The 13936-nt window shown below is 38.0% G+C and overlaps 1 protein-coding gene across 10 annotated transcripts in view; it reads right to left on the bottom strand.

Moving 5' to 3' along the window:
• Positions 1–13936, bottom strand: part of LOC129725225 (uncharacterized) — a 189962-nt gene that overhangs the window by 143380 nt on the left and 32646 nt on the right. For all 10 annotated transcript variants that reach the window (XM_055680789.1, XM_055680798.1, XM_055680782.1 and 7 more), the window contains one exon: positions 375–527. In XM_055680789.1, the coding sequence (XP_055536764.1) occupies positions 375–527 (153 nt within the window). The remainder of the gene's footprint in view (positions 1–374; positions 528–13936) is intronic.

Raw genomic sequence — 13936 nt, 5'->3', positions numbered from 1 at the left:
GCTCTCTTTGGTCACTTGGATGATAAGTCTTCTATGTTATGTATGCTACCAGGCAAAATCCAAAAGCAACTTTTGCATGAACAGCAACAATGTATTGTTCGCTCAACTCTTGTTTTATGCACCTGCCACGTGCGTGAAGCTTTCCCATCAGAGTGACAGACGGCTGCCAAAAAATTAGTTGCGAATAAACTCCCCCTGAAAATTAGGTTGCTACCCGAGCTGACGACGAGTCGACATCAGTATCGGAAACTGTTTCGAGCCAGCTGCTGTCAGTCCCATCTCATTAGATTAGTCACAATTATGCGCGCATCCCTGCACACTGTTCATGGAAAATCGGCTGGTATATGTATAATAATGACTGCTGAGTGACTCACCTTTTCCGCACTTGTCGATGTGGTTGGTTGCTGGTAAATCGGGAGTACACTGACATGTGCGCGACTGCGGATCACAAACGGATCCACTGAAGCCACACTCAGTGGTGCTCTCGCATTTATCACCAAACTTGAGCTGTCCCCGCTTGGATGGGTCTGAAATGAAATGAAAAAAAAAAAATGAAGATTAGTCCAGCAGCGTCACAAAGTAACACTTGAGCAGAAACCTTCTGCCGTGAACTTTATCAATTGTTTAATTGTCCGGCAGTGATGATTGCCTTCCGGTCGTACGACATTTGTCGCCATCGTTATTACGAGTACAAGTGTATGTGCAAAAGCCGTTCGTAAGGGCAGGCGCCTATAGGACTGCCTGGCTAGACAAATGAATGCACTTCATTTTATAGTCATGCGACTGCACTGCACTTTGCCAGCTGGCACTAGGGTTGTTGTGGACACAAGCAGCAAGCAGCAGCATACAGAACCCAATAACTAATCATAGTTGACAATGTGCTAAAATTTCTTACCTACGACAAACTACACCACAGACTCGTTAGAGCATGTCAATGATTGAATGCGTATAATCGTGAATGTAATTTTCAATATTGCTTGCTCCTTCATTGCTGCAGAAATGCACTCGACTGATGCTTGGTAGAAGTTGGCACACAACTATTCAAAATAGCAAGACAATGAAAATTGACGCCACGCTTGGTTGACCGTTCTGATCGTTTTTGACACAAAAGTTTTGAGGAAATGAAAAGGTTATTCGATAATTCAAAGTATGTAAATTGCTCGAAGTTAAACACGTTAATTTTATTGTACTTGTTTGGTTACATATTGAAACTAACTTCGGACCGATAGCCGCGAGCGATTAGAAATTGAAAATAGTTTTACCCATGAGTTATACGAAAGGTCGACATTCAACACCGGCAATTTTAGGTTGGCCACTCAGAGTAATTTTCTGAAAAGGCTACAAAGGGAACAAATTATGTTTTGTAAAAAAGGGGAGCATTAGGACACAAATTTTCAGAATAATATGTTATTCGAGATTTTCCAATAACCACCATAGGTTCCATATGATGTTTAATCAATAGCAAACATTCCACTTTTTAACAGAAACAAGATGGGATGAGTAAAAGATCAATAATTTAGATTATTTGAAATCAAATCGCAAATCAAATTAGTCAGCAATCGAGAGTCAAATCTAGTAACTTCAATAAAAAAATATACAAATACAATTAATAAACTCTAAACATAGAAATATACAGTTCCGTCTGCCTGAAAATATGGAGCTCAATTTGGATTTATTTCTAGTTAGGCCATTTTGACGACAAATTACGTCTTTCGGCAGCATATACAGGGGTCCAATTTACAAACCGAAAATTGTCCACTTTCATATTTTTAAAACTCAGTCAGTTTCCACCGGCATTCTCTGTTCTTACAGCAATCGATTGGAAAATCATCTATGCACCCGCTTAAACGCAAAAAAATGTAATTTGATTTCTTGAGCTATTGTACTATTAAAAATTGTTAATCCTTATTGAAACACAGACTCCGACCTCTGATTGGTCGCTTAATGCTTGCTTTCCCTAACACGGTCGACAGAATATATTACCCAGTTAACAGGGAATGCCCTCTTTGTGGTTGTGCTATATGTATAATTCATTCCAAGACTGTACCGATACCATACGGACGTTGGGTGCAGATCGTGGCGAAAAAAGAAAAAAACCGGGTCTCAATTTCTGGCTGGTCGCGCTGGGCGCGTTGGTGGTAATCCGAATTGACGATGAATTGAGCAAACTTTTCGGCGTTGTTACTGTTATGAAACACAATGGCAATGGTGTTTGCTCTCATCGGACACGAGAACGGGAACATTGTCTCTCTCAAGTCGCAACACGACACGATATATTGAGCTCTATCAGCTCGGCTTCGCAGGATACAAACAAGAAATCATTTTCCGTACATTTTTATTGCGACACTGGGACGAACTCTGGGAACTTGAAATAAGGGCGAAGCTATTTAGAAGAAGAATGAAGTAAGATTTATTTTTCGTACATTAATATTCCTACATACGGAATAAAATTTTGACGCTAGTAAGGAAATGAGAGAACATGAAACAAAGGCGGGGCCTATTTTATAATGTCAGTGCGGATATCGTACACGATTTGGCCATGACGCATTCATGCGATACTTGACTGAAATTTGCAATTGCATTAATCAGCCTTTTTCAAGCTTACTACACTTATTTGAAAGAGCATAATCATTGTTTTTCAATAAACTGCAACTGTGATTAGAAGCCGTTGTAAATGCGCAGTAGTGTGAAGTTCACCATAAATCGTTGGTACTGTACGATTATAGCTATTAAACTTCATACTTCACACTCTGTCACCAGTCAACGCTAGCACAGAACAGAAATTTCCCCTAGTCGCACATCGGCAATATGCAACACGCAACAGTTGCACTCTTGGTATCTGCTTCCGCCCAACACGAGAACAACTTGATTTCTCGTCGTTGCAGATGCAGACTTGCAAGACTTGTGGGATGATTCGCGTTCTATTGTTATCTCGGCAGCCTTTCTTATCATTTCCAAAACTTCATCAACTACTAAACATTTTATAACAGCTGGCAGATAGTGAGGCACACCAGCATTAGAACTTCACATTGTTTAACACAATTTCTTTTCATCTTTCAACGGAGCCAACATTAGAAAATATTGATCGTATTCCCATACCTACTGCAAGAAATGCATTGACATAAGACAGACTATCGTAATTCTACGTCAACATTGCAGTTGTGTCTTATATACAGCCTCTTCAACTATTCATTTTTCATATCGGCCTTTTCTGTTCTCTATAAGCACTTTTTGGCGATTCTGAGCTCATTTCGGGATCTTTTCTGTTTTGGTCCTTAGAAGCATTTTTTGACGATTCTGAGCTCAATTGGAGATCATTTTTTATTTAGGCCTTTCTTGGCCTCTAGAAGCAATTTTCGGTGATTCTGATTTCAATTTGGGATCATTTTCTTTTTGGCCATTTCTGACAATAAGAAGCACTTTTTGACCATTCTAAGCCCAATTTATGAACATTTTCTATTTTGGCCTTTTCTGGCCTTTAGAAGCACTTTTCAACGATTCTGAGCTCATTTCGGGATCATTTTCTGTTTTGGCTTTAGAAGCATTTTTTGACGATTCCGAGTTCAATTTGAAAACATTTATTATTTTGGCCTTTTCTAGTCTTTAGAAACACTTTTCGACGATTCTGAGTTTAATTTAAGACCATTTTTTGTTTTGGCCTTTTCTGGCCTTTAGAAGCACCTTTTGCCGAATTTGAGCTCAATTTGGGATCGTTTTTTATTTGGCCTTTTCTGGTCATTAGAAGCACATTTCGACGATTTCGAGCTCAATTTGAAAACATTTTTTATTTAGGCCTTTACTGGTCTTTAGAACACTTTTTGATGATTCTAAGCTCAATTTGGAATCATTTTCTATTTTGGCTTTTTCTGGCCTTTAGAAGCACCATTCGACGATTCTGAGCTCATTTTTGGATCATCTTTTATTTTGGCCTTTTTTGGCCTTTAGAAGCACATTTCGACGATTTTGAGCTCAATTTGGAATCATTTTTTATATTGGCTTTTTCTGGTCTTTAGAAGCACTTTTTGATGATTCTAAGCTCAATTTGGGATCATTTTCAATTTTGGCCTTTAGAAGCACTGTTTAGCAATTCTGAGCTCAATTCGGAAACATTTTCTATTTTGACCCTTTCTGGCCTTTAGAAGCACCTTTCGGCAATTCTGAGCTCAATTTGCTGTCATTTTTTATTTTGGCCTTTTCTTGCCTTTAGAAGCACATTTCGGTGATTCTGAGCTCAATTTGCTGTCATTTTTTATTTGGGCCTTTTCTTGCCTTTAGAAGCACTTTTCGGCGATTCTGAGCTCAATTTGGGATCATTTTCTATTTTGGACTTTTCTGGCCTTTAGAAGCACTTTTCCGCAATTCTGAGCTCGATTTGCGATCATTTTCTATTTTGGCCTTTTATTGCCTTTAGAAGCACTTTTCGGCGATTTTGAGCTCAATTCGGGATCATTTTCTATTTTGGCCTTTTCTGGTCTTTAGAAGCACTTTTCGGCAATTCTGAGCTCAATTTGCGATCATTTTTTATTTTGGCCTTTTCTTGCCTTTAGAAGCACTTTTCGGCGATTTTGAGCTCAATTTGCGATCATTTTCTATTTTGGCCTTTTCTTGCCTTTACTTTTCGGCGATTCTGAGCTAAATTTGCGATCATTTTCTATTTTGGCCTTTTCTTGCCTTTAGAAGCACTTTTCGGCGATTCTGAGCTCAATTTGCGATTATTTTCTATTTTGACCTTTTCTTGCCTTTATAAGCACTTTTCGGCGATTCTTGCCTTTACTTTTCGGCGATTCTGAGCTAAATTTGCGATCATTTTCTATTTTGGCCTTTTCTTGCCTTTAGAAGCACTTTTCGGCGATTCTGAGCTCAATTTGCGATCATTTTCTATTTTGGCCTTTTTCTTGCCTTTAGAAGCTTTTTCTGACGATTTTGAGCTCAATTTGCGATCATTTTTTATTTTGGCATTTTCTTGCCTTTAGAAGCACTTTTCGGCGATTCTGAGCTCAATTTGCGATCATTTTCTATTTTGGCCTTTTCTTGCCTTTAGAAGCACTTTTCGGCGATTCTAACGATTCTAAGCTCAATTTGCGATCATTTTCTATTTTGGCCTTTTCTTGCCTCTCGAAACACTTTTCGGCTATTCTGAGCTCAATTTGCGATCATTTTCTATTTTGGCCTTTTTCTTGCCTTTAGAAGCTTTTTCTGACGATTTTGAGCTCAATTTGGGTTCATTTTTTATTTGGCCTTTTTTGGCCATTAGAAACACATTTCGACGATTTTGAGCTCAATTTGGAATCATTTTTTATATAGGCCTTTTCTGGTCTTTAGAAGCGCTTTTTGATGATTCTGAGTTCAATTTGGAAAGATTTTCTATTTTGGCCTTTTCTGGCCTTTAGAAGCACTTTTTGGCAATTCTGAGCTCAGTAGCCACTTTTCCCTCGGTCTTTTTTTTTTCAGCATCCTTTGGAGCTTCTTTTCGCTCAGGGTCTCGACTGTCCGGAATCGGGCTTTCTACCGATGCTCTGATTGTTATCCAATAGTGCCAAGATGTTGTAGATGCCGGAACGGGTGTATCCAGCATCCCCACGATGTCAATTTTTTTCTTTTGACTAATGGGTTACTTTGATTGATGTTGCATGAGTAGTTTCGTCAGTGCGTGTGAAGTTCATCAGACCTGAACTCCATGGACTTCGCCGTCTGGAGTACAGAGGCCTGCCCCCTGCCTTAAAATAACATAAAGATGTTGAAGTTCTGAAGCGAAACCTGACGGCAGCCTGGGATTAAATACCACACGAATTCCTGCGCACCTCGTTCGGGTGCGATCAATAATAGTATCAAATATTCATGAAAATTCTAAATTTCGGAACATAAATTCGAAAAAAAAAACGGATTTCTGGCAATGAAAAAATTCTTTCTGGGCACCACTGACATTGTATTCAAAGTAAAGAAGCTACTGAATCTTTTGGTGCTAAAACTATCGAAATCGGATAAAAAATGTCAACCTTACCAAATTTCATTATGGAAATTGATTCGTACTTATCCATAACAGTTTAATAGGGTAATCGCTCCTATATTCATCTCAGTACTTATATTCAGCTCATCACGCCTTTTTGATCAATTTATCGTCAAATTTTACCATATTTTCAACGTTACAATTTTAACCACTTGACAAAATCGAGAAGCAAGTAGATTGTGTCAAAATTCGTAGAAATTTGACGGTAAAATGAACAAATGAGAGAAATATGGTGAATATAGGTGCACCTAGCTGCTGAGATGAATAATGGAGCGATTACCCTATAACAAATCCATTATTGTCTAGCAACAGTCAGTCTTGATCTGACAGAACATCATAATAAATCAATAAACAAGGTGGGGTTAATAATTTAGGAAAACATAAGTAATTATTGACAACATTACAATACGGCTGGTGTTCCCTCTATGTTTCCATTATGCTTTTACTTTATTTTTATCGCAACAATTGAAATAAGTGATTATCGTAATTGCTTTCGCAGTCCCAGTTTCATATTCTCAGAAAAACAGGAATTTCCTCTGAAATGGCAATGAGTGGCAGAGCAGTATCGAACTGGTCATCGAGCGATGTCGATGAAAAACTGGAACTGTTGTAAGGGGAAATATTTCACTTCAAAATAGCAGAGAACCCGTCATGAGCGGGATCCGACCGACACGCAATGTTTTTGTGATATCCCTACCCACGTGTTGCATTTTTTTATTCACGATTACTGCTTGATGGGAGATGCGGGAGGGCGCCCCAATTTTGTATTTATTTTTCATTGTTTCGTTTGTTTTGTAGCTCTGATGAGAAATACGAAAATAGCTTGTTAAATAATTTAACAACGAATCGCGTGAAAATCCAGTGTGGTGTTACATTTAACAACAGCTGCGGGATTGTTCAGAGAGGGTCCGCCATTACTATGAATTATTATGTAAATTTTCATCCCTCGCCAACAAACGTTATTATATTTCTGTTCGCTGTTAATTGAAATATACTGCGATTAAATCCCACTCACAGTGAGATTTACTATTATGGTAATACAACGGGATTTTGCTCGGATGTTAAAATAAAATCAATAAATTTCTCAGTACCCGAAGAGAATAAATCACATATATAACTTCTGTAAAACATAAATCAGCAACAACAAGCACCAAACAAAAGTTTTCGCTATCGTCATTCTTTCCCACGCCTACTTTAGGTATCTCGAAAAAAAGAAAGTAAAGTAATGTAAACAAATCTATAAAACTAGCTTCAGTGTCTGCGTTGCCAGTTCTGTAACAATTTTTTGTCTCTGTATTTTTGGTTATGTCGCCTTCCCTAGACCCAAAATATTACCGTAATGTGTTGATTTTATCTCCTGCTTGCGAAAGCTCAACAGCGGTGTTATTTGCAGCTGGGATTTGCGGGTGCCGAAGAAACGGCAACTCATCAAATATTCAAACATCTAGCAGGGACTGGTGCCGTAATGGTGCGCCAGAATTGCGTTGGATCCCATGCCGAGTTTCACTTAATATGCGTCCCATCGATACGGAATATGGGGGCTTTTATCCGCTTATGTTTAATATTTGGCTTTAGCCACAGTTGCTGAGAATTTTTGGTGCAAAATCGAACAGCCATTTTTGGGAATTCCGTGAGCGTAAACACAGCAACGATAACATGACAGTGTGTGCATTTCATTTTTTCATAGTATAAATATGATGTCTCTCTGGCAACCCAACGTCAATCGTCAACGAAATTGTGTCGTGACCCGCTGACAATTTATTAGCAGCTATATCAAATCTAAAAAAATGTCGTTACCGTGTTCACCGCATTCAAGACGTGCGTGAAGGTATAACAGCAAAAAATATCAATAACCGGTTAGTCTGATAAACCCTTCTCTTACAGAAATTCTGCAAAAAAACGCCAGGAAAAAAGTTTTCCTACTAGCTTTTAGATAACAGTCGAACAACCTTAACTTTTTTTTACACTAGTACACGAAACACGAACCACGTAGCGATACGAAAGGGTTTTCGGTAATAAAATTTTACGAGTGACCGCTACTGTGCCATCGTTGGCTTGCTGGTTGGCTGACGGCTTCGCGCAATGGACAAAAATTTCCCGGGCAAAGTGTTGAAGGCACCTTCAACAATTAGGATGAGTTAACCCGTAAAATATCCTGCCGCTAAATGAGCCGATCTTCCACTGTGATGAACAAATTAAAAAACGCTCTTTCCTTCTTCACGTTTCAGGGAGAAGTGTACAATTAACTTACCAACTCTATGATTGCCGAAACAGCCATTAAATAAAATCTTAAACTAGAAATAAGTATGGACGAAACGATCCGGAAAAGTTCTGAATAAAAAAAAAACAGTTTCAAAGTAACTTCAATTTATGTGAAATATGTTTGTAAAGTAAAAGTTTGTTTGATACGCGGATTTTCAAAAGAGTATGCTGTTTTTACCAATTTTACTTTTTTTAAACGTTTATTCAGAGTGCCGGTCGAATCTAACAGCGAATTTTTTTTAATCCACTGGATCAGTGCCAACCTACGCGGGAATAGAGAGTGAGTTATGATGCAAGAAAGAGATGCCTGATATTCCCAGGTGGACTCTGGGAATAAAGCAATTCATTTTAAAAAAATTAATTTCGATGCTCTTACTTGACCTTTTTTTCAAATTTTTATTTTGATTCGCAGGTTTGTATCTGGGATATGAAAATTTGTTTAAAAACAAAACGAGATTGAATAAAATACAGTTTGATAATTTGTTAATGAATCATTCTACAAATGTTTTATCATCGACTTTGTATTAACACTAAATCTTATTTCGCTCTTCTTTTCTCGACTAAACTAACAATTTAGCTTTTGAAATTGCATTGAAACAGCCAACTTGTTCCTCAACCTAGTTGTGTTCAGGTTGTATTGAAACAATATTTTCTCTTCGACTGATCAGCAGGAAGAGGCATTATAATGAAAGTTAGAAATGAAATAAATTTTCTCCGGATCATTAATCGAGTCTCCAGATAATCGTGCCTTCGGGTAAATAAGCCTAACCTGTAGAAAAATTAGGTAATTTGTTATTTCCGGCATCCGTGGGAGAGATTTCCTGAAATATGTGATCACAGCCTCTGTGATTTGAAAAAGGAAAAAAGCCGCGATTGAAGAAAAAAATCTGAAAAAATGGCAACTCTTGTTGTGGCTGTCGCATGGAAGCAGATAGCAAAAAGATGCAGCGCTCTCTGTGTTACGCAACACTTGATTACACAATTGCGTGTTGCTGCCAGACAAGATGTAGGAGTTCGAATGTGAATTTACTGTGTTTGTAAAGGCGATCCAAAATGTTGAATGAAGTGTAGTGAACCATTTTCAAAATTTGAGTTGAAGTACTACCGAATTCAAATTTTCATATATAAATACGACATCTCTGAACAGACACAAAACAGTGGTAAGCTGTTTGCACACTAGAAATTAGACGGCTGAAAGATTTCAATTGCCAAGATTCAGAATGCTCGTCTTGTTAAAATTTCACCGAAGGAAGGAACCATCTGTGTTCCACCATCTGACGATTGATAGCGATTTGCTTGAGCCAAAAGTAGACTCGACAAGTCTGCTGCTACCGCTAGCGCTGTTGCTAATCGCTGCTACTACCATCCACTAGTCAAATGATTAGTTTGAGCAAAAGCAGGCTCTTATATAGCCTGGAAAGTGTGTTCTCGGTTAACTATGAATAATATATTGTCGACAGTGTTAGGGAAAGCTAGCAATAAGCGAGGTCGAAATTTCCGTTTGAACAAGGCTTGGCAATTGTAATTAGTATAATAGTTCGCATAATCAAATTATATTTTTCGGCAATCTGGCGGATATGTAGATGATTTTCCAGCTAGTTGTTGCAAAAACGAAAGAAATGCGTTGAAAACTAACAAGATCACAAGCATTTGAAATTGGGCATATTTTTCCGCTGTTCCGCTTGTAGATTTTTATTTTACACCCCTATATAGCGGAACTCCCTTAGAGACGTGGTTCTACGTCAAGACTGCCCTAGAGAGAGCTCAAACTGGTAAAAAAGAAAGATTGAGCAAATGAGGTATTCCTGTTCCTGTGAATTTTGGTGCTCCCAGTCGCCTCGTAATTGCATCAAGAGATCACAAAGTAAATGAAGTAAAATTTGGTTATGGTAAAATGAAAAACAAAACAAAATTTGTGAAAGTTTAAGTATTTTGAAATTTTTACTCTGAACTTTTTTTTGAGAGTTTTTTCGAAGCTACATATGACAATGTTGAAAATTTATCACTAAGAGCATGATACAAATCCAACGCGCTGTTTTTGTACCATAATCGAACATTCAATACTGGCCCTGCTGAAATTGAATAGGCGTAACTCACCGGAGAACAAGGTTTTGACAGATAGTAGACATATCATCATCTTATCGACACCATTTCAATCAAACAAGCCGTTTTTCTGATATAGAATTATTTATCCATCAGTCACCACTAGGGAGCCTATATACCAGAGAGACGCAGAGACACTCACCGTTAAGGCAGCTGTCAACATCAAAACGGATAACGGCAATGCAAAATTATACAGCTCGCCCGTTTTGATGTTGACAGTTGCCTTAACGGTGAGTGTCTTGGCGTCTCTCTGGTATATAGGCTGACTAGTCACCACTTTGGATAGGCCCTTTTGGAACAGCAGTCACGGGTCTACATTAACGACTGATATCATAAAAATACTTCTTTATCAAAAAGGAACAACTGTGAAATATTTCAGCGAAATCGGAAATGGTCGAACAGGATCGATGTGCGAAGTAGCATGGAATGACTCAACACGTAAAATGGGTAGATTTGTGTTACTGTATCCCGTGATTCCGATGACCCAGAGAATTGCGATCTTCAGCAAACTAGTTCAGGAGGTCAAGGGTTTTTAATTAGAGCAAATTTTGATTTCGACCGCAACGCTGCGCGTGAATGCATATAATTTTAGGTATATTGAACATAATTCATCTCGTAACCAGCAGGCTTGTCATTCTCCCCAATATATGCGAAGAGCAGAGTGCATATTCACCGCTCTCTCCTTGCCCAGCATGAGCGCTGCGTTTAACAATTTTTCACCAAACTTCTTCTAAGCTGCGAAAAACGATAGTGGTGAATCACTCCTGTGAGGATTCACACCGCGGTGGATAAGATACGGTTTTCAGGAAACTCGTTCAGAAGGACATAGACTTTTGGTTTATGGATAGTCTGGTTGAAAATAAGACCACTACTACGCCCGTGTGGTTTCGATTTTGAACTAAATTTATCTCGAAAATCCAACTTATTAAAAAGTTGCAACATCCAGCAACAAATTGCTCGAACAAATTTGCTGGAAATCGCAACTTTCTAGGAAGTCGCAGCCGTAAAATAAGCTAGGGTCAAAATACCAAAAACTGCGTTCACACTAGAGCCACGTATTAGCCCTAGTAACAAAATAGGTTATATCAAAGTTTCTTTGTGCTAGATACAACCAACACAAGCCCCAAAAAAACTTGATACATGCAATCATGTTACTTGGGAAATGTCCACCAACCAGAAGCCCTTGTACTTCTGAACAACTTTGCTGCAGACCGCAATTTTCTAAGATTGCTTAAGATGAAACTGGAAGCGGTTACAAAATGAGGCTGGCTTCAATGATGCTACCGGTTGCTTGTATTACTATTCGTTTACCAAAGATCGCCTCTTTTCTGTGTGGACTCATCACTGCGACCAGAGCTTAGATCTATTGTACTCCGCACTTCATATTACACAGTGCAACAAAAATTGACTTTTTTTCTGCCTTGGCTTCTGTATACATTTTTTTTGTGTATCTTTACGCAAAACTAAATTCCCCCGAGTTTGAACATATTTCAACTTAAGGGGCAACAATGGCGCTTTTTGAATTTTTGAGAAACCGGTAATTTTTGTGGTTTTTTCGACGCCATTTTGTTTTGAGGCCAAATATCAAAATTCTAACAGTTTGTCCACATTTTAGCATCTTTTTACCCATCTTTTGAAAAAAAACCAGATCTTAAATCGGACAAAAACTGAGCTCAAAACGGTGATTCTACGAAACCGGGTTTGGCATAGTTCTATTATATTTCACAAAGCAAAATAATTTTACATTTAACGTTGATCAGACACCTACCATTCGATTTCTGAGACTTTTTCACTCAAAATAAGATATAATTTGATTACCAGTTTAGGATATCAGCGAATTACCATTCATACTCAGAAATAATCGAAATTATTTTGCTTTGTGAAATATACTAAAACTATGCCAAAACCGGTTTCGTAGAATCACCGTTTTGCGCTCAGTTTTTGTCCGATTTAAGATCTGTTTTTTTTTAAAGATGGGTAAAAAGATGCTGATACCTGGACAAACCGTTAGAATTTTTATATTTGGTCTTAAAACAAAATGGCGTCGAAAAACCATCAAAAATTTCCAGTTTCTCAAAAAATCAAAATGGCGCCATTGTTGCCCCTAAGGTTGAAATATGTTCAAACTCCAGGAAATTTATTTTCGCATCAAACTTCATCAAAAAATCATACATAGAAGCCAAGGCAAAAAAATTGTTGCACTGTGTTATTGGCAGTATTACTATTGAAGTAAGTGATACGCTTATCATTCATATCCGTGCTTGTGTGTAAGTTTTTTTTACCTTTCCGTTTCAAGCTTACTGCTCTACTATACCAAGTCTCTGTTCATTCTAACAATATCGCCTAATTACAATTCTCTGTAGAGAACTTTCATACGTTACTCACACCAGTTTTATTATAATAGTGACTTTTTTTGTTAGAAGGAGAGTTGAAGATAAAACCTATACTTTTTGAGGCAATTATACTAAAAACTTAAATCGAACCTCTGGTGAAAAAGCTTGTCGGCGATGGTGTTCAGAACTTTTCTTCTCCACAAACATCCATGTTTTGCATCAGTGTTGGGAAAATTATTTTTTAATACACACTTAAAACTGGATCTCGAGCTCGGCAAAAAAACATCCGAGTTCACTCGGCAACTTTGGATTCAACCGGTATTTCAGCAAAAAAATGCCGGTTGCCGACAGTTGTCAGATCATTTTGCCGAGACTTCGTCCAAAAAACTAAGCTTGACGAATCTCGTCTCTATTTTTTGCCGAATTTATCGTTAAACATTGTTGATGCCGAGGTCAGCAAAAACATTACTGGTATCTCGGCACAAATTTTACTCGTTGCCGTGTTTCGGCAATACAGCTGTCATTCTCATGAACGAGTTGCCGCCATTTTTCTTAGTGCAAATTTATGCGTGTTACGGGTGAGCAAACAGGAATCGGATACAAGTTTGGCTGAAATTTGTGCAAATTACAAGTGTTTACAATCCGGTAGCAGAAAAAAATGTAGTACAGTTTAGGGGGAAGTGGCTGGAACTTAAAAAGTGTAGTTTCAAATCGTGTGAATACAATATTTTATTTGTTTTAGGGATAGGCATTAGACGTAATTTTAGATTAGATGTTTAGCTCAATGCCCTACTGGCGAGCAAGATAAAGATAAGTATTCAAGATTTAGTATGAATAAATTTCTTTACTTACTAAAACTTATCGAGCTTATAATTTATCTTTTGAAAGAAAACTACCTGATTCACAGCAAAACTATTTTCTGCGATTGGATTCCACTGAAAAAACGGCTCTTTACTGTGCCGAACATTCAGCTTATATAACCGAAAGGTCGTTAGACTGGTTTGCCGCTTCTCGGCTGGATTTGCCGAGAGCACAGTCAACTGTGTACCGCGATTCTCGGCATAAAATGACATCTGTCAAATATTGGTTTTCCGAGATTCTCGGCAAAAGAGATTCAGCCGAGATGGTTGCCGAGCACTCGGCTGTCCAAATCTCGGCACAAACAATGCCGAGATTCGGCGAAATTTTTTAAGTGTGTAGATATAATAACATTTAAGATACATTATGAAAA

This window comes from Wyeomyia smithii, chromosome 1 (genome assembly GCF_029784165.1).
Source record: "Wyeomyia smithii strain HCP4-BCI-WySm-NY-G18 chromosome 1, ASM2978416v1, whole genome shotgun sequence".
Lineage (NCBI taxonomy): Eukaryota > Metazoa > Arthropoda > Insecta > Diptera > Culicidae > Wyeomyia > Wyeomyia smithii.
This window is presented reverse-complemented; position numbering and strand designations above follow the sequence as displayed.